Consider the following 20432-nt stretch of genomic DNA (forward strand, 5'->3'; position numbering starts at 1 on the left):
GTCAGCTAGACATCAGGATAAGTGTACGGGGGCAAGTCCTTCCCACTGTCCAGAATCACATTACAGTTTGCACCCTTATACTTGCAGCCTTGTCAAAAGAAAAGGAGCAGCACTAATGCAGTTGGTGACGTTTCCTGCTTATGGGACAGCAACAGCAGTGTGGCACACTCCAGTGTGAAGAAGCTCGCATCAGCAGCAAACAAAAAACGAAAAAGGGTATTTCCAGAGTCAAGGAAAAGATTCTCAGAACAATGGAAAATTCCCCTCACCTCCTGCCTGTCAAACACAGGAAACAGCAATGATAGAGTGACCAGCTCTTCCATTCATACCACACAACTTTTCTTCAGACATTTTAGCAGCCACTTTCCAATAACGTTTGTGCAGAGGAACTTTTTCTTTTTAATAACAATATAAACCCAAGTTTCCCACAACTCCCACGGAAAAAGAAATCACAAGTATCTCAAGAATCAGTGTATGCAATCCAGCAGAGAATTGGTACATATACAAATTAATAACAAAGTTCTGGGGTTTACCTTTAACTTCTCACAATTCTACTAAAAAAGGTGGCTAAGAAATATTCAAAGCAGAGCACATAATTGAGCCACAGGGACCTGTCTGAGTCATGTTTGAACTAAGCGTATTGTTTTCAAGCCAGAAAAGAAGGGTCTGCATTTTAAGCTCTGAAGTGTTTCTAAGTTTGAGATGACACTGACCGAAGTCAGGGCAACACTCCATTGGCCTCAGCACAGTACATCAGGCCTATAGGAAGAACAGGCTTTAAAGACAAGTATATGCAAATGTCAAGGAAGTACATGGGGCAACAGTTCACTTTGTAAGGGCAAATAAAGACAGAAAATTATTATTGCCCCCCAAAAAATGCGCTCTGCAAAAGACTCTCCTAACTCAAGTAATCTCTCACATTTATGTTGGCTAGGGCTGCAACTCTAAAATCCTGCAGGCTCTCAGTTCTCTATCTTCCATTTTATGCCCAGGCAAGAAATTTTTTGTTGGAACAGAAGAGAAATGGATGCTCCTTAAAAAGCAAGTTAACTGTCCAAGAAAAGTTACAGGTCATCACTTTCCCTCCCAGATTTTAACACGTATAACTACAGGAATGCTCAAACATGTCTCCATTTTATCTGCATACCATAAATTTGCATCACCAGGCTTTCTAGGGGAGGGAATAGTTACATGAACAAGTCAGTACAAAGCAATGACAGTGTGATAGCCACTCAAAATTATCTGCCTGAAAATGGGCTCTTACCCTACTGTCAAGGCAAGGTCCTGTAGCCTTGAGAAACACAAGGTACAGTTCATTATAATAACTGCCAGGTAAGAATATGTATGTGATGGCTACTGGAGAGCTATACTGAAGATCCGCACCCTAACTTGCCTCAAAGTAGTTTGTACACCTCGCTGCATTTTGCAAGCAAAAATAACTGTACTGTCCTAAACAGAAGCCACACTGTCATTGCCAAACATTCAGAACAGAGTTTGGCCGGTGGCCAGCTGGCTGGCGGTGAACAAGTCATGTGTAAAACTCACGCTTCCGGGGTTCAAATCGAGTTGCACTAGGCAAAACTGACTGCAGGATGATGCCTCCTCTCTGGGTAGGCCACCCTGTGGCGCATGCATACATTGCTGGTACATAAATGATCTGGTGTGTATGGTCAAACCTTGCCTGGAGCGCAGGGGCAAGCCTGAGACCCATTCAAAAGGGGGGCCACAATGTCTCTTACCTTTAGCTTGAATTCCAGTTCTGCCCTGTGGTTGGTTTTCTCACAGTCGATGGTAACTTTCCCTCCAAGCTCCATTGTCATGGTACCATATAAAAGTCCTGAAAGGGAAAAAAGAGACTTAAGAGAGGCCTCAATGGAAGCGATCTGCTTTCTCAACTCAAACTGGCTCTCGATGACACGCTGTGAAATTTGCTGCTTGACTTAAAGTTTTGAAAAGACAGAAACCAAAGTTTATAGGAAATGGCTCTTTACTATAAGCATGAAGAATCCTCCCCTCAGTCCATATTCCCTATTTATTACACCAGCTAGGAAACAGCTCGACTCACAAGTGCTAATAGTACATCTGTGGCAAGCTGAAAGTGGGAAAGGAAAAATGAGGAAAGTTGTGCCCAGCAACTTCATTTATACCAGTACTTAAACAGACCCAGTTGCTTCTCACAGGGTGGATGGGGCAGAGAGGAGCTGTAAGGGGATTCAGCAGAATCTGGAAGACTAGCAGTCACATAGAGGACTCCTTTTTACACATGCTTACCATTTTCTGAAAAGGTCATTTGCAGAAAAAGAAAAATTGGCAAGGAAAAGATTCATGCACAGGAATAGTTCACAGAGGGCACGATTTACAGAAGTTACTGCTTTCAGGTAGCTAGACCCTCCATAAATATTAACTTAGAGGTCAACATGCCAAAATAAAAAATATTCAAAAACCAAAATTGGATAAAACTGCTGCAGGAGTGATTTTATCACTGTGGTTGAAATGCCACTGACACTTAGCATCCTAAGGAGAAATGCAAAGTTACGGCGGTGAATCAGCAGCCGTCTCCTGGCCTTAGTGCACATTCAGCTCAAGAGAGCAAAGCCACACAGTAACAGGTATCAGCCTCACTGAGGCAGCTCATACATTGAGGAATATCATGATTAGAGTAACAAAGAAATCAGAAGAGAAGTCAGGCATTTCCTTTATTCTCAAAAAGCCAGAAAATATATTAAACAATTTCAGTGTTAACATTAGAAAAACTCTTTATCTTCAGAAGCTCAGAAATGTACTCTTATTCTTTCCACCTTCACTTTATCTGCAGTGCATAGACGTAGTATTTTTTTGTTTCTACATGGTGTTAAAACTAACTTAGATGGGCCTCATTCCGTCCTCAGCTCTGCACAGACAAATCATAAAGACTTCAGTGAGGATTACCAGTCTTCTGCTGAGTGCTATGGCTCATGTGTGGAGCAACTGCTCCCTGGAATTACCAGTCCCTGCGGTGCCAGGTATTTGAGAGAGAAAAAGAGAGCCAGTGCAAAGTTATTCAGTAAGATACCATTATATTATTCTCTTTGTTTGCTTCCTATTTGAACAGTCATAACTTACCTTTACAGTGGGCATATGGCATAGTAATTATATAATCTTCCCCCCTGTTTAGAAACATAAGCTTTGCTTTCCCATCCAACAGTGCAGAAAGTGAGTTACCTAGAATTTGAAAGAACAAATACATACATATTAAAAAATGCATATTATACTTGGTCACTCATCCTACTTTAGAAAAACATTTCCGTTTAAATGTAGGTCACGAGTGAAAGAAGAGATACGAAATGCTAATAATTCAGGACCCTGCAAATCATTTACTGTTGGAGGCAGGCAGTTCTAATCAACTCTCTGATGTACGGCTCATATTTGCTCTGGCATTTAGCCCCTGTTGCAGAAAGGGCAGTAGATTAAATAAGTCATTAGTGGGATGCAGAAAGCAGTTCCAATGCTTCGAAGTTTTTCAGGTCCTGTTCTCACAACTTTTCTGATTGTGTATGGTCCCAAATAACAAATAAAATTGCCAGAAGGACAGCAATGACTATTTACAAGTGTTTCGGCAAATACATTTACCAGAGGACAGTACTTGAGAGGTGTTTGTCTAAACAAAAAACCTATTTCAGATAGCAACACTGTTTCAGAGCCTGCAGTTGTGCTGTCTCCATTGAGATTAAAAGATCTGAGGATATTCTGAAACTCTAGGGTTGAACTCTCAGAAATCTGGGAGCTACTAGATGGTTACATTTATACAGGGACTTCTGCAAAAGTCAGTTGGATGATCAGATAGCTATAAAATGACCCATCCGTGAGCATATGCAAAGTAGTCTGACAACCAATTGCCCCTACACTCTTATGAACCTTTGCTTTCTGAAAACCATGTTTTTAAAGCTGTCAATTTTTCTATCTGATTTTTTTTTTAATATCAGCGTGAACCCCCACTGAAATGGTGGAAATGGGGAAAACTCAGGAGAGCCAAGACAAGGAATGAGGGTGTCTTGGTGGCACATCTCTTAAGCCTTTCTTGGTTCTTAACTCTCAATACGCTCAGGAGTGATTGAAAAACAAACCAAAACCAATGCCACGATGTTACCTGGAAGATGCCTCGGCTTAATGTCTTACCATAAAACTTGGACCTAGCTAGAATGCTGCCAGTAATGCAGAATCCGTCCTTCCTATTGCTGACATGAAAAGCTGACACTGGCGGATGATGGGAGACCTAGACGAAAAACAGGCACAGGTCATTTACAGCAGCCTTCACAGGCTAAGCAGAGCAGTGGGTGCATACACAGGCTCACACGGTGCTACACATGCTGTAGGGAAAGTGCAAGACGGAGGCCGCAGGACTGAGCAGAGTACTGTAAGCCCCATACGTACCATTAACCTCAATGTTAAAGGAGGGAACATTCTATGTGAGACCATTCTATATAAGAACATTGTATATGTAAACTTTCTCCCCCACCCTGTATTTTCTTGTTCTTGTGCATTTGAGATCAATTTAGGCCAACAGGTACACCGTCAGATTTTTAACACAATAAATAACAGTGCAGAACTTTTTGGCAGCATCTGAGTAACCTCCATAAAATGGATGCAGTGGCTAAAATAAAATAAAACAAAATAAAAATTCTCTGATTAAATAGGAAAAACATGTATGTGAAACAGCGAGTCCACATGGTCCTCAGATCCCTTATTAACAGTGTAAATCTCAAACTAAATTTTGTCAGGCCAGTTGACTTGTGAGCTCTGCCCTTCATTTATCCCCAAAGACATAGAGATAAGCCCTCAATTTACTCCTATTAAAATCATTATAGAAAGTTTAGAAATAAAGGAAGGTAGGATTTTGTTATGTGTTTTATGCCCCTTTTGACAGAGGCAACACAAACCACTTTTTATTAACAATAAGAAAACAGTAGGGCAGAATCCCATGGAAAAGGTCTTTATTGAAGAGGCTAGTGTTATATTTGGGAGACCTGCTTTTATAGTCTTGAGTGCCCAGAAAAGCTCACATAATCTTTGTAAATCTAAAAAGAAAAAAGATCAGCAGCTAGTTTACCCCATGTCCCACTCTGGATGTTTACACAAAACTCCAACTTCCTCTCCTACGGTGAGATGAGCAGCGTGTTCCTATGCACAGAGGTGCAAGCAGGCTGCCGTTTGCAACACCTGAGCATCCAAACAAAGCAACTCACCTGTTCTGCTATGTAAAATGTGTGACTGTTCGTCTGAGGGTGAAACCAACAGCAGCGAAACGTCTCTCCCAGAATAGGGTTGTATGGCTTTTTTATTCCCTGAAAAACAAAGCAATCAAAACCTGCTACAAATGAAGATTTGCAATCCAACTCTACAGAGATGGCCACGAAACAACATAATAATTTTCTTCCTGATGTTGTAAGCTAAGTCAATCACAGGAATCAAAACTGAAGAACTGGTTACATATATCCTCCTAATCTGAGCCACGGATTCATCTGCTATTCACACCAACTTAATCTTTGATACTGCCTGATCAAAGCTTTACAAGATGATCAAACTTTATTATTTCTGCTACTATATGCAGCAGGTGCATAATGATGTGGAAATATGGCTCTATGGTACTAATAGGCCTGAAAAGAGAAAGGAGACCTGCCTTCAGCAAAGGGAAAATCTTGCATCCGAGGATATGTTACTTGTTGATGGCTAATTTTGCCTTCTAACTGTCCAGTGCAAAGGCTCTGAGGTTGATCAACACTATTTTCCACTCCATATCTACTCTGAAACCAAATACAACTTCAGTTTTAAAAGTAATGGTCAAAGTCTTCTGAACAATAGAAGAGGTAAAGTGTCAAAGGAAAGGCCATGAAAAAATACACAACCATAGCAGAAGATTTCAATGTCCGTTACAACCCCAGCTTCGTGCATTCTTTTACCTTTGGCTTCTTATAGAAGCCGGACAAGTACCACCTCAAAACTTGCTTCATTCGACTGTATGGATCATCTTCAAGGACAGCCCTGCAGGACAGAACATAAAATGCTCTTTATATTGTTCACACATCACACTCATTTCATACCAGTACAATAACATTAATTTCAGTAGTATTTCCCCAGCACTAAAGGGAATCAACTTCTGTGCTGCTGCCAGTGAAAAAGGTGTCTGCCAACAGAAATAATTCTTTTTTAGTAATGTACATCATACAACACACATATAAACTCTTAAAAAGCGGCACCCCTTGCCCTGCGCTCCTGCAAAAAGCCTAATAAAATTTCTGCAGTGTATCAGGTTTGATTGGACATTCAAGTGTGTTAATGTGGGACTGCCACTCACACTAGCATTTAGTTACAGCTAATAGTCCAGTGTGAGTCATAAAACCAATAATACTCATGCCACCAAAATCAAAGACAATCCTATTTTTCTCTCTTTTTCTTTGTTTCCCTCTTCCATAGAAGATCTTTAAAGCTGATGTGCTACATGGCCTCTTTCAGTACTTTGAGATTTCATACAATAATTTAGGTTGGAAAGGACTTCTCAAGGTCATCTCGTTCAACCCCTCCTCGCTCAAAGATGAAGTGGAAAGTAAACATAGAGTTCCTGGTATTTCCAACCATTTAGTCAGATTTGAAAATCAACTTGGGTAAGTTCTTGCAAAATCCATTTAGAAGGATCATCCATACCACAATAGAGGTTTATTTAACAAAACCTCCAAACCTTTTGAAGTTTTCTTAGATCTCAGCACTGAGGAGAACCATTTCCTTAACTTCAGATGTTACAAATACCACAAACAAGGCTTGAAAATACCATGATTCTAAAATTACCCAGAGGCAGTGGAATAAACATGAGTAACTAGTGCTGCCATTTGAATATTGCACACACTGGTTTTAAAATACACCAGGCGTATCTCGTTGAGAATGCTGGTCCTAACTGCAAGCGTAACATTTTCTATTTTCTACTCTGCTGCTCCCAGCGGGTGTCTCTCATCAATGGTGTTAAAAGATGTTTCTTATTTGTTTATCAACCAACATAATTATATTGCTTTGGGGGGAAGAAGTGCTTGACAATTCTGTTTGCTCTCTGCCCTATTCGCCTCTGTACACGAGTACACCAGAAGGTGGCACAGCTCTGTTGCAAGATGCTCAAAGGCATGCGCTGAATCTCCATCAGTTCCAGCCAATGCTGGCAAACATGTGCATGCGCAAAGGTAGTTTTGTCTGGAGTTTAACTGTTTCCCTTGTTTCCTTGCCCCTCACTGGCAGCAGTCCATCTTTAAAAGGTCACTGCAGCTGGCGCCTGGCTTGATTTACATTGAATTCAGCGACCTGGGTATTATTTGGGAGCCTTTCAAGCATACAAATGCACCCCAGGCAGCACCAAGCTAACACTGTAACATATTTTCACAAATATAAGAAAAGTGCCCACATCAGGCACGCTCTGCATGTTTCTTACTGGGAAAGCAGGTCAGCATGGTAGTAGTAATCAGAGAGTTTGTTAAGGAACGAGCGTGGCTCCAGGATGAAGGTAGGCAGCACCACACGTGACAGGTCCATGCCGGGCCGCAGCTGCTTCAGCAGGATCCACATCAGGCTCTTGTTCTCCTCAGAGACTGTTTCTGTTTGAGACGATTCACCTGTCTACAATGGGAAAAGGAAAGTTCAGGGCAGAAACAGGAAAACCATTTCTTGCAGGTGCATTTACCTGGAGGGTCCAAGCTCACCCAGGCATACCTGGCCCTGGCACAATGGTGAATGCTCAGCTACACCACTGCAAAGAGACATCAGCTCTGTCTCAGGAGGACCGAATCCCCAAAGCACTAAAGTGAGTGTTACAGAAAGCCCTGGGCCTCTGCGCGAGCTGGCACGAGGCAGGGGGCACACCCCTGCTGTGCTCCTTCCTGAGCCACTGCCTCCACGCACCTCAGGACTGCGATGGGCCAACCTGGACCAACGTTAACCAAGGGGACTCTGCACTGCAGTCCCTCGGGAGGTGTGGACATGCCCAAGGCTGTTACAGCATCACTGCAGCCTGGTGGGATGCATACAAGAAGCTCCCCTCAGTCCCATTCTTGGCAAATGAGAGACTGTAAGATTTACTATTATATGTGTAGAAAAATTTAGGAGATAAACGAGTAATCAACAAAGAATGGAAGTAGTCCTCCAAGTTCAAAATAAGACAAACTGGTAGTGTAGGTACAGTAAAGGCCTTGCTGCCAGGCAACGTGCACAAAAACTACAGCACCCCCCAACGCTGCTCAGTGCCCTTTGCAGCAGAAGTGCAGGTAACAGTAAAAAAGCCAGGGATTATGTTGTGATTTCAGCTGTAACTGTGTAGTTCCTCTGCATTCAGTGGGGCTACATGAGGTTTAACATGGGGGATGGGCCTTACGAGCCACTGGAGAAAGAAAATGAAACTAAATTTTCAAACAGGAATGTCATTTTAATGCATCCTAGGCATCACAATTTAACAATGAAAGAGAATACTTGGGCTTTATACTGTTTTTAGGCAAGAGATTTCTATGAGAAAAAGGGCACAGATCCACTTCTGGAATGGACTTTGGTTTGGGAGAGGACACACAGCATATCCCAACAGGATTTGCAGATGGTGTAAATCACTGAACACTCATTTTCACCACCTGAGCATTCCCGGTATCACCTTTTTGGCTCCCAATCAGCCCTTTTACTAGTCATGCAGAAATACTAAGTCCAGCTTGCAGGCTGAGGGGAATTTCAGATTGAAGAACAACAAAGCTCTCTTCATTTCATTGCTTTTCCATTATCATACCATTCCTCTTGTGACAGTCTGATGCAATAAACAGCTTGAACCTCCAAGAAGAAATGGAAACCGCTAAAGAACGTAATACCACAGCGTCAGCTAGGGCTTACAATACATATGGGTCTGTCAGAACTTTCATTATTTATCCAGGTTCTCAAGTGTGCGTGTATTGGCAACATAAATTAATGCCATGCTGAAACTGCTGTATAAAGTGTCACTCAGAATGAATCGCTGCAGAAGGGATGGAGGAAAAGGGAAGGAGAAGAAGGTGCAGGAGGATGAGAATAACTTCAAGTCATTTCTGGTTTGCTTTCCCCTAAAATACATCATCCTCAACAACCTTTTTTATAACTTGTTAAAACTAGAAGCTTGGAAAAAAAAGATTTTTAGTTACCAATCTGCCTACTGAGGAGGTGTCTTTTTTATATTCTAGACCAACTTTTGCAACCTCAAAGTCCTTCCGATACCTGTCTCTACCTTCCCATTCCTACTGCAAGCAAGGCAAAGCTGGAACGTCAGATGCACAAGCACGCACCTTTCAAACGCATACAGATGCACGTACATACGTGCACACCTTTCAAATGAGCTTTCAAAGCCAAGCTGAAAATTTAACAGTGATAATTTGCATCTGTGACCTTTGTCCTGCCAAACCTGAACTGCACACACAGACTGAGGGGCGGCAGTTTCAGTTTCAGACGACAGTTGATGTTATTAGCTGGCATGTGTTTACCTTGACACATCTCCGCCCATTGCTGATAGCAAACTACGTCATTGCATACAACCTGCTTTTCCTTATGTTACTGTCACCAGTGGGATAAGACTCAACAACCAGTCCTATCTGTGTGCCCCAGGTGACAACAGCCCCATCTCTTGGCCAACAACAGAAATCTAATAAAACACTTGTCCAAGGCTACATGGCAATTCTTTTTGAAAGCCCACTGCCTCTGCCTGAGCAGCCACACTATGGTAAGCCTTATTTTACGCTACACAAAGTGTCACTCTGCAGCAGAAATTTAGTCCTTTCCATTTGGTTTGTACTGCACTTTTTTTATTTTACTGTAAAACTGCAGAGATCTCTCCCACTCACACACCCACATATACACATCAGTGCTGCCTGTAAGGCTCATTCAAACACCAAAGCATCAGCCTGCCCTAACAACATTTCTAGGACAAGTTTGTCGCATGGCAAAAAGTCATTTCAGAATAAGCAACTGATAGAAATTAAGCTTGCCTTCATTTTGCTGTTGCTTAATCTCTTTTCCCAAGTAACAAGCGATAGGACGAGAGGAAATGGCCTCAAGTTGCTCCAGGGGAGGATTAGGTTGGATATTAGGAAAAATTTCTTCACCGAAAGGGCAGTCAGGCACTGGCACAGGCTGCCCAGGGAAATGGTTGAGTCCCTGGAGGTATTTAAAAGAGGGGTAGACGTGGTGCTTAGGGACATGGTTTAGTGGTGGACTTGGCAGTGCTAGGTTAACGGTTGGACTCGATGATCTTAAGGGTCTTTTCCAACCTAAATGATTCTATGATTCTACGATTCTAAGAAAGAAACAGCTTTCTAGCAAAGTGGTTTTCTTTGAAGCACCAACAAGACTTCAGCTTCCGTGTTCAAAGCAATAGGCAAGGGAGTGCTCAGAGCCCTCGTGGCACTGGAGCAGAGCTCCTCTGCTGCCTGCCCGGACTGCTTCTCACCCAACACACTTGGCTCCCCCAGCTCTCTACCACTGCCTTCCTCAGAGGTGTCACAGTGACATCCAGCTAACAAAGGCTCTTATATGGAACAGAAATGCATCCTCCTGCTGTTAAATGACATGAGAAATGGCTTTCCTACAAGAAACTGTCATTTAGGAATCAAGTGGTTCAAATGCTCCATTAGGACACACAAAAAGGATGTTCCATGCATAATGAAAAAGGGAAAGTATCATATTTTGTATCACGCAAGGACTGAGCATCCTAATTGGCCAGGACACATGCCCAGAATAATAATTCCCCCTCCTGCTGGCTCCACAAAGCACTGTGCCAATTCTATGCAGCTTTTTAATGCAGTAACTGGTTAAAGCAATTGCTGATGCTGGAAACACGCCAAAGCACAGTAGCGGAGCTGCTGTTCATAATGCATAATTATTAGAGCACATGATAATTCAACATAATTTAGCAGAAAGCTGTGCATTGCTTTATCTGTAAAACACTGGAACTCACAAAGCTGCTTCTTAACTGCCATGCATCTAAAAGGCTGAGTGACAAATACTATGAACAGAGATATTTTAACAGAAACAGGCAGTGATTAAAATAATTTTTTTCTTTTACCTCCCCAAATTCCTCATAGATCTGTTCAATATAAGTCGTCCCTTTCCTTCCCGGAGAGACCTCTCCATGGATTTCTGACTGATCGCTCTCGCTTTCATTTGTCTTCCGGCTGTTCTCATGCGTTTCGTTCTCTGACTCTTCTATGTTGTCTCTCTCGGATTTGTCCGAAAAAGCATCATTTTCCAAATGGTGGTGGTTCTCCAGGGCTGATTCATTCAAACTGCAACACACAGTTCATTACTTGCTTCAATTTGATTTACAAAGCCAGATTACTTAAGGCCTTTTAGATAAGGTAAAAACATCCCCCAGGACTCAAAATAGGGTGTGCAGCCCAGGAGAGTGTAAGACATTGATTTCTTGAATAGCAGGGTTTTTATCATGGAAACAGTGAGATATTTTCCATCAAAATTCTCCCCTCCAAACTGCATTTTGCAAAATGCACCACATAGCTCCACTTACCCACCCTTACGCAGAATTGCCGCTGGCTCCGGATGGGAGCCCACATACTGCAGGGATACCGAGCACACACTAACAACTGTACACTGCTGATTAGAGAACTGAAGTGTCAATCAGGAGAGATTTTTCCCTTTACAGAAGCAAATCAGTGGATTGTAGCATATGGAAAAAATACGACATTATGGGATACATTTTCTTTTCAGTACTATTGCTACTTTATTTCAACAGATGGTGGTCCTAAGTCAGCCCTGCACTAGAAAAGGCAAATTTAAAAATCAATAGAAGCAATTATTTTCACACACACACACACACGCACGCACGCACACACACACACCGCCCGAGACTAACCTCAGGAATGTGCTTCCCCCAGATAATGCTGTGTGGAAGAACTGAGTTGAAAGCATGGACTGGACAATTACATGTAAGAAGAATACCCAGATTATAACAGCATCCAAGGGAAAGTGTGGAAGGTGTAGCAAGCTCAGTGATCCAGGCTTTAGAGAATGAGAAGAAAGCCAAAAATTCTCTCTGAAGTAGCCTATAGCATCTCCATTTGAAAAAACAAATGCAGTTCATATGACAGATGGCAAACATGATTACGTGGGCCAGAGGTCAGACACTGAAAAGTATTCACTTCATGTCCATTTTTTCAAGTGATATTTAGCATGAGCTTCGGTATTCCCTATTCACACATGTCTTCACACACACATCACCTCTTCCATGGCCTAGTCTAGCTCTCAGGTGCTAACCTTCTCAGCTCGACCTTCCTCTGAAAATTTCTCACCCAATTCCTCATGCAAAATTGCTCTTGGATAGAGTAATAAGAAAAGATTTCCAGCTGTATAAGGAGTTTCAGAGGACCTAAACAGGCCCTGGATCTTGAAGAGTTTTGTTACTTCCTGTAGTCCATCTCCCTCTCAAAGCAAGATTTCTCTCAGTACATGGGTGTGTTCTGTCAAGCTTGAAGCCTCTCCATGATGGGCCTTTTCTCAGGCCATTCTGGGCATGTTCCAATTTTGGTTATAGATTAATGCTGAAAGTTCTCATCCCTTGTTCTCTCTTTCTCTCTCTCTTTTTTTTTTTTTTTTTTTTTTTTTAAAGATAATTAGGCATTGCTAGTTAGAGCCAGATTAAAAAAACAACAGAAGAGTCAGAACACAGAACTGGCATCAGCTTTTCAGAAGATCTCAACTTCTAACTATGCACTGAAATAAGCGCACGATTTTTAACACGCCAAGCAACCCATACTGTGACAGTCACAGCTCAGTTTCTGGGGAAGCTCAGTTTCTAGAGTTCTTTTGAAAGTGTCGTCTACAGCTTTCTGTGCCTTTAGAAAATCTTTCTTTTAACTCCACTTGTATACATATGTATGTATGCATATATGTCTATGTATGTATATATATATAAACCATAAGGCTCTTTAATTTACAGTTTTACTGTAAAATAAAACTAAGATCAGAGAGTCAACGACCACTATATTCCAGCACTACTAATTTGCTATTAGACATTATGTGCCTTCATCGTTCTAGTGCCAGGATGTTACTTCTTTTTTTTAGCTAGCAACCAGCAAGTGTAATAGCTGATAACCAAATACACTGGAAGCACAGAGTATAGCACGTGCATGAGTTTAAGATAATAAAGGAAAAAAAAGGTGAGGAGAGAGCTATCTAGAGACACTATCCTGTGATTCCTCAGCACAGATACTTCCTGGACGGTAGGTCCAGGAAGTTATTAGGTATTAGTTGCTGATCATTTAAATACCTAATTTATTTCTTAATTTTTCAATGATCAGCTAAATATGTGAGTGTTTGTCTGTGGTTGCTATGCTCCCTTACCTAGTGAAAGTGTTCTCCATGGGGTAAAAATGCTTGAAAGAATAGTTCATTATAAGGCCTATGGTTCATAGCTGAGAAGTAGCACTTGTTTCTATTTCACATTTGTAAGAAGAGCAAGTGCTTTTCAGTGTCACCTGCCTCACATTTGGGAATTATTTGAGGTTTCAGTGGAGCAAATGACTGTTTTCTTAGTTTTCTCTGCTCCCCCCCCATTATTTTTTAAGGATTTCAGATTTAGTCCAAGAGGGAATTAAATTCACATGAAATCCCGCCCAACTCTGCACTGATTACCCACCAGCCACAAATAAGGCAAGACTTAACACATCCAGAGCCAAGGAGCTGCTCTGGGGAACTAAAGGGAAAACAGATGCTCCTCATTCTGAGGAACAAATTTGAGATGTTGAAGTGGAGCCAGGCTCTTCTATTCCTCCAAACAGAATCCTCACTGAATACATACGATATGCTAAAAACAAAAGCCACACCATGAGCTTGAACTAAAATCAATGTAAAGACTTCCCAGGGGCTTCCAATGGGATTTGGACCAGGCTTCAAAAGCTGGGAGTGAATGACTATGTTAAAAGTCAACACTGGATTTCCACTATGCACATGAATAACTTGGCATTTTTCACGGCTAATTTACTGTTTCAGCATATTGGAGCTGTCTTATACCAGTACTGTATTCTCTAGGGGCATTCCTGGAAACTTCAGTCAGTGACCAGGACTTCTTTGGGTTTGATACCACTCTTCTACACAAAGCAAAAAAAACCTTTGGCTCTTGTCAAACAAGTAAACTAGCCAGATTCCTGGGGTTGCTGGAGATAAGACATGGAAGCCACAAGAAATACAACTTCATATTAAAAAGAAGACTGCCTGGTGCCCTAAAGGTTTCTTGTCTAAAATCACAGATTTACACAGTACTTCAGCCTTTGGTTCACTTGCACAGTTCTCTCCTTCTCATTTTTACACACTACTAAGACACAGATTTTAAAATCACTGTACAATTTGACTTCTTTCCCAGCAGGAAAGGAGCAAAGCAGCCAGCAGACAAATGCAACTTTGGCTCACTGGAAGATTCGCCTTTGCCAACTCCCTTGGGTTTTGTTCTCTCTATAATATCCATCATCTCCCTTTTCTTTTTCTTTTCTTGACAGAGTAGTTTGGCTAATTTGAAGATAGAGTTAAATGTAATTAACTGGCCCCCTAACAACAGCGTGCCAATTTAATTGGTAAGATTCCCTGTAGGGAAGGCATTTAATTAGAGTGATTGAATCCCTATGAGGAAGCCACTGTCAGTGGCAAACCAAAACTCCTTTGCTCAGCACTTGCACAGTTTTGGTTTTGCATTCTCCCTTGCTTAAATGTTCTTTATTCCTCCAAGGACGACAGCAGTCCCTGTCGCACAACGATCAAACTCCCCCAGGGTTTAAGCACTGGGAGAAGTCTGGGTACACATTAAAACCAGCAGTAGGACTCAGAAAGGAGAGTGTATTGTCCAGACGACCAGATGCTGAACACCCAGCTTGAACCAGACTCAGCTAAAATCTGAGTGTCCTGGTTTAAGCTGGGATAGAGTTAATTTTCTTCTTAGTAGCTGGTATAGTGCTCTGTTTGGGATTTAGGATGAGAATAATGTTGATAAGACACTGATGTTTTGGTTCTTGCTGAGCAGAGTTTACACTAGTCAAGGACTTTTTAGCTTCTTGTGCTCTGCCAGGTGCATAAGAAGCTGGGAGGGAGCATAGCTAGGACAGCTGACCCAGACTGGCCAAAGGGATATTCCATACCGTATGACATCATGCTCAGTATATAGACTGGGGGAAGAAGAAGGAAGGAGGGGACGTTTGGAGTGATGGTGTTTGTCTTCCCAAGTAACCATGACGCATGATGGAGCCCTGCTTTCCTGAGGATGGCTGAACACCTGCCTGCCGATGGGAAGTAGTGAATGAATTCCTTGCTTTGCTTTGCTTGTGTGCGCGGCTTTTGCTGTACCTATTGAACTGTCTTTATCTCAGCCCATGAGTTTTCTCACTTTTACTCTTCCAATTCTCTCTCCCATCCCACCGGGGGGGAGTGAGCAAGTGGCTGTGTGGTGCTTAGTTGCTGGCTGGGGTTAAACCACGACACTGAGCCTGTCAGAAAAATCTGGTTCCAGTTGTGGGTACTCTGTCCTGCTGAAAACTCTGAGACGTGCGCTGCTGCTGAGCCCAGTAATTCAAGAGGGCTTTTAATGTTGAACAACTAAGAGGTGAAAGAGAGGTATCATTTAAGCATCACTTACGCATTGTATTTTGAAGAAATACTTTAATACAGTTTTAACTCTATCTTCTGCACTTCCTTACAGTAGCTGTGGGTCTGCCTGAATGTTCTCAGTGCCACAGGCTCCATTTTAATATTGGACTTCTCTACACATATCCATCAGCTGAAAAACAAGTCCCCTGCATTCCTGGTTTCATTATCACAGTAAGCACAGCCCTAAGAGACTCTTTCTTAGGCAGAAAGAAATTAGAAAGTAAAGTATTATGGAAGAAGCCCAAGAACAATAGAAGTATTTGCACAAGTGCTAGGGCACATGCCCTGGTAACGCATCAGACTTCCTTTTCTTCTCCCATTGCTCTTCAGTAAAGCTCTTCAAACTCTAGCTAAAAACCCAAACAGCAAGACTGGAGAACACAAGCTGGGAATACCAGAGCCTTTCAGAGCAAAGGGCAGACCAAACCGCTGCCATCCTTTTGGTCCCATGGGACCAGAGATACCTCGACACCCTGAAGAGGACTCAGATTCCTGCTGTTGTTATAACAGAGCCTAAGAAAACCACCTAAAGGTGAGATCCCACTGTGCAAGGCATCATCTTTGCAGACTGCAAGAATTGCTGTCCTAAAAACTGTGTAATCAATGGTGCATTGCTGTGAGCCCTAAGAGTCAAATTCATATCAGCAGAACTAGAAATAGATGCTACACCTCCCAGTTCCCACTCCAAGGGCCAAGTGTCTATACCAGAGGGATTTCTGAAGTTGCCTATTTAGCTATAAGCAACAGATAAAGCCTGGGGTTTTTTAATGCTTACAGAGCTTTGATGTGAGTTGTTCCAAAATGCTGCAGTAATGCTAAGAATATGAATAGAAAGACGGCTGTGGGGACTTTTTTCCCTTATGTAAAAACTTATCTGATGCATCAAGGAAGAAATTGGAAACCACTCAAAACCCCTGTAGAGAGAGAAAGTAATTATAAAACTAAGGATGCAGTGTGTGCACTCTGCTGACTATGACACAGTATTATTAGAGAAGAGAAGACATTATTAAAAAATAGATCAGACCCAGAGTCTGCTAGCTGACAGACAGACATTGTTAGTGATTGTGTCTGTGTAACTACAGGTCTACTCTAGTAGCTAGATTCTGCAATCTTTACTCAGGCAAGCCGTTTTTCACACCAATATCTTCAGGCAGCATTTTGGCCCAAACAGGGGACAGAAGAAAATTTATGTGCACACAAACACAGCTGAGGCTCCCCCCAGTCTGTGTGCTCAAGCATCAGGTGACAACAAACCTCATATGCACCAAACCCATCTATTAGTGATGGATGCAGCCGAAGAACATACAGGCTGGCTTTTAAACAGGTTTCCTTAGTGGACTCCGGCTAGATTATGCAAAAGTTAAAGGAATGACCAAGTGTGAGCCATGCAACACCTCTCTGTGCATTAAGAAGTGATAGCCCCATCTTACTGGAAGAACTCCTGGTCTGAGATAGTGCTTGTGTGCAAGAGGTGGTTGAGCCCCGCATGTGCAGAATCGCTTGAGCAGTTCATTTCTCCATCCTTTCCCTGCTTGGAGGCACTGAGCCGGAAGAGGCTGGAGCAACGCAGGGCAAGTTCCAAAGCATCCAGCCAGCATCGGCCTGTGAAAACAAAAGGAATTATTTAAGCACAGGAGAGTAAATAAGACAATTCATGCATTGCTTCTCAAAAGCTTCTTGCCTGGGAGTAAAGCTGCTCATTATAATTCAGGAAGTCACTGTGTACAATAATCTATTTTTCATATATATAATCCCTACGTTATCTTGCCAGAAATGGTGTGTTTTAGTAGCTGCATGAGTGATACATCTGCATAGGTCATACAGTGGGAAGTTCACCCCAACTCCCCCTTCCCTAATAGCATCTCTTCCTCTGATCTCCCACAACCTGTTCACATCCCCTTTTGCCCATTTCTGATTTTGTCCGAGATGCAGGAAATGCGTACAGGTACGGTGCTTTCAAACGGCCTAGCAGCTCATGCCTGCAAGTAATACACTCCAAAAAAACGTTCGGCATTTGGCATCCCCACCACACACACCACCCACTGGCAGGGAGATATCAAGGCGCTGCGCTGCGCCGGAGAGGCCCCTGCTTGGTATGGGATCACTGAACTACAAGGCAGATCGGGCGTCCCACGCAGGGTGTAGCGCTGCAATAACAATCACTCTGAACAAGAGCCAGGATGATCAATACTTGCCAGAGTGATTAAGACTAGAGGGAGTCGCTTGTCAGGGTGTTTATTTTTCCTGTTTCTCTGTGTTTTTTTCCCTTTTCTCCATTCCTTGTCCCTGCCCAGTCCATCAGACAATCTGAGTGGAGTATCAGTTTTTCTTATCTTGTCACAAAAAATCTTCACCTGAAGGGTCTACTTTGCAAGTACCAGAAACTATAAGCATGGCACAGAGACAAGACAAACTGCAGTTCCTATGCACAGCCCCACTGGATTTTCTTAAGGCCTGCGTAGGTCCCACAGGCAGGCAGCAAATGAAAAGCATGGGAATCCAAACTGATCCTTGGTTCCTTTTGCAATGATCCATACAAGTCTACAAAGCTGTGTGTTAGTGTTAAAGCCTAACCACCACAATGCTGCGGTTGCTGAATTCTTGGAAACATCTGAAAATAGCCTGCTTCTGTAGTGCAGTCATTAATGAGGCCAGGACACCTGCAAATTGGCTGAACATTCAACAACTGAAGTATCGAGGGAGTTATCCTCTAATTTCAAGCATGTAAAACAGAGCTCTTCATGACATCCTCAGAATATATTTTGCAATAATTAGAAGTGTGCTTGAGAGGCAGTGAAGAAAACAAAAAGATTTTGCTCTAGCAATGGCAAGTGCTACAAACAGGTTTTCCCTGGACCACATTTATTCCTAAGTCCCATTCGGGAAATGTTTCCATTACATTCAATTCTATCGCACATTTAGCATCGAGCATATGCATAAATCTCACTGGGATCCTGCTGTTCTCTTGCGCAGAATTCCCATCAACATCGATATGACCAAAATTTGGCTCTATAAGAAGATCAACGAGAGTTTAAAAAAAATCCAGATCATATGTATATAACGAAATGTTTAGAAATTTGAGTAGTTTTCGGCGCTTGCTTTGATACAAAGCTGCAACCAGCAAAAGAGAGAAAAAAAAAACACAAAACTTTGAAGAACTGCACTTGAACACTGAGCCACGAACACCACAGAGCCCCGTCATTTATTCTAATTTCATCCCATAAATTCCTTCAGCATCAGCTTATGATTTAATAGTAAAATCACACATAATGGTTAATAAAAGATTAGGAAGGTTTAAGGCTGTTGGAATTGATTTCACACTATTTTGTATTTAACAAATATTCTTGCATTAAGGCTTTCCATGCAGAGGTTTATTCCCTTCCCGCCATGTGGAGGATTTGCATGGATAACCCATTAGAGTTAATGGCTGTGCTGAGCACAAATCCACTTCCTCCTACATATCCTCCTCCCCCCAAACCCACCAAGACGAAAACCTGTTTCAGGCTATTCCATACAAGCAAGCACACTCCTGCTTAGGCTCACCTCCTTTGACTTTTCTCTCTCTTTACATTTGCTTTTCTTTTCCAGTTCTGCAGAGCAAGGCCTGCATGATTTGACATTTGGAAATGCTGCATATGTCAATATATTTTTATATTCAATGGGCCTGTAAAATCAGGTGCTTTGATAGGTAGCTTAATTGCAGCAGCATCAGCACTTTGGAGCAGTAATGGAGGTCAGCTCCTCAGCGCCCTGCAGCACTCACGTACAGACATTATCTTATGACGGTTACGGCAACGCGCTGGCTACGTTCACGCTTTCTAACGAGGGCGGCAAGGGTGACCACCAAAGTGTCCCTCAGCCATCTCCCTTACCGCGGCCCTGCAGCCCACCCCTCCCTGGCGCTGTAGGCAGAGCAGGCCACGCTGGCCGCGACCCCACAGGCAGCTCTCTTACCCCGCCACTGCCACAGCTATTCATTCACTGGTACTAACATGAGCTTACGGGCTTAGTCAAACCTTTGGGGTCCACCACATTACCAGGGGAAATTTCTGCATAACACATCTAGGGTTTTCATCTCTTTAGGTAACTCCCTGGAAGGGGTTATGAGTGACTTGAATCTTTATTGAAACCTTATTCAAGGAGCCTAAATTAAAAAAAAAAAAAAAAAAAAAAAAAAAAGAAATTTAATATTCCAAGGCAGACACAAAGCATTAGCAGTCAGCACTACTTGTGCCCTACAGAACACAGAAATGGCATCAGTGCATGCCCTTGTTTTCGTTTCTAACAGAAATTGAATTCAAGGAATGCACAGCATCTCCAAGCTAAGACATGGGCCTTCAGCCATCAGGTGGTGCTGTGAATCCAAACAAATACATGCCACAAAACCAGACGTGAAATATGGGATTTCCTCTGCAAATGAAAAGGTTACATTCTCTGCAAGTCAACAGTGTGTTAATTGCAGCATAACACCGTAAAATTACACCCTCTCAATTTCAGGGATTGCACACAAGATAAACCTGTTTCCTTGCTAAAGGCCTACATGAAATGTTTTTACATTTGAGTGATCTTGCTATTGAGTAATATTCTTCTTTATTGTGAAAATGGTACAAAAATGCTAGCATTTGGATTACTTAATTGCTTACCTGACAAGTCTGCTCACTCCCTCAGGAACTGCAGAAGGGGGAAAAAGTATGTGGTCACATAATTAAAGGCTGTCATCTATAGTCACAGCAGTCTGCATGAAGGCTTCATGGTTACCTTAATTCTCACATTTT

At 42.3% G+C, this 20432-nt stretch overlaps 1 protein-coding gene across 1 annotated transcript in view; it reads right to left on the reverse strand.

Annotated features, from left to right (window-relative positions):
* Nucleotides 1-20432, reverse strand: part of OSBPL5 (oxysterol binding protein like 5) — a 140878-nt gene that overhangs the window by 11054 nt on the left and 109392 nt on the right. Inside the window, exons 8-15 of the mRNA XM_082317114.1 lie at nucleotides 17088-17259; nucleotides 11078-11297; nucleotides 7448-7632; nucleotides 5937-6018; nucleotides 5223-5321; nucleotides 4156-4252; nucleotides 3103-3201; nucleotides 1740-1837 (exon numbers count right to left, since the gene is read on the reverse strand). Of these exons, the coding sequence (XP_082173240.1) occupies nucleotides 1740-1837; nucleotides 3103-3201; nucleotides 4156-4252; nucleotides 5223-5321; nucleotides 5937-6018; nucleotides 7448-7632; nucleotides 11078-11297; nucleotides 17088-17259 (1052 nt within the window). The remainder of the gene's footprint in view (nucleotides 1-1739; nucleotides 1838-3102; nucleotides 3202-4155; nucleotides 4253-5222; nucleotides 5322-5936; nucleotides 6019-7447; nucleotides 7633-11077; nucleotides 11298-17087; nucleotides 17260-20432) is intronic.

The sequence above is a fragment of the Platalea leucorodia genome, assembly GCF_965183815.1.
Source record: "Platalea leucorodia genome assembly, chromosome: 7".
Classification (NCBI taxonomy): Eukaryota; Metazoa; Chordata; class Aves; order Pelecaniformes; family Threskiornithidae; genus Platalea; species Platalea leucorodia.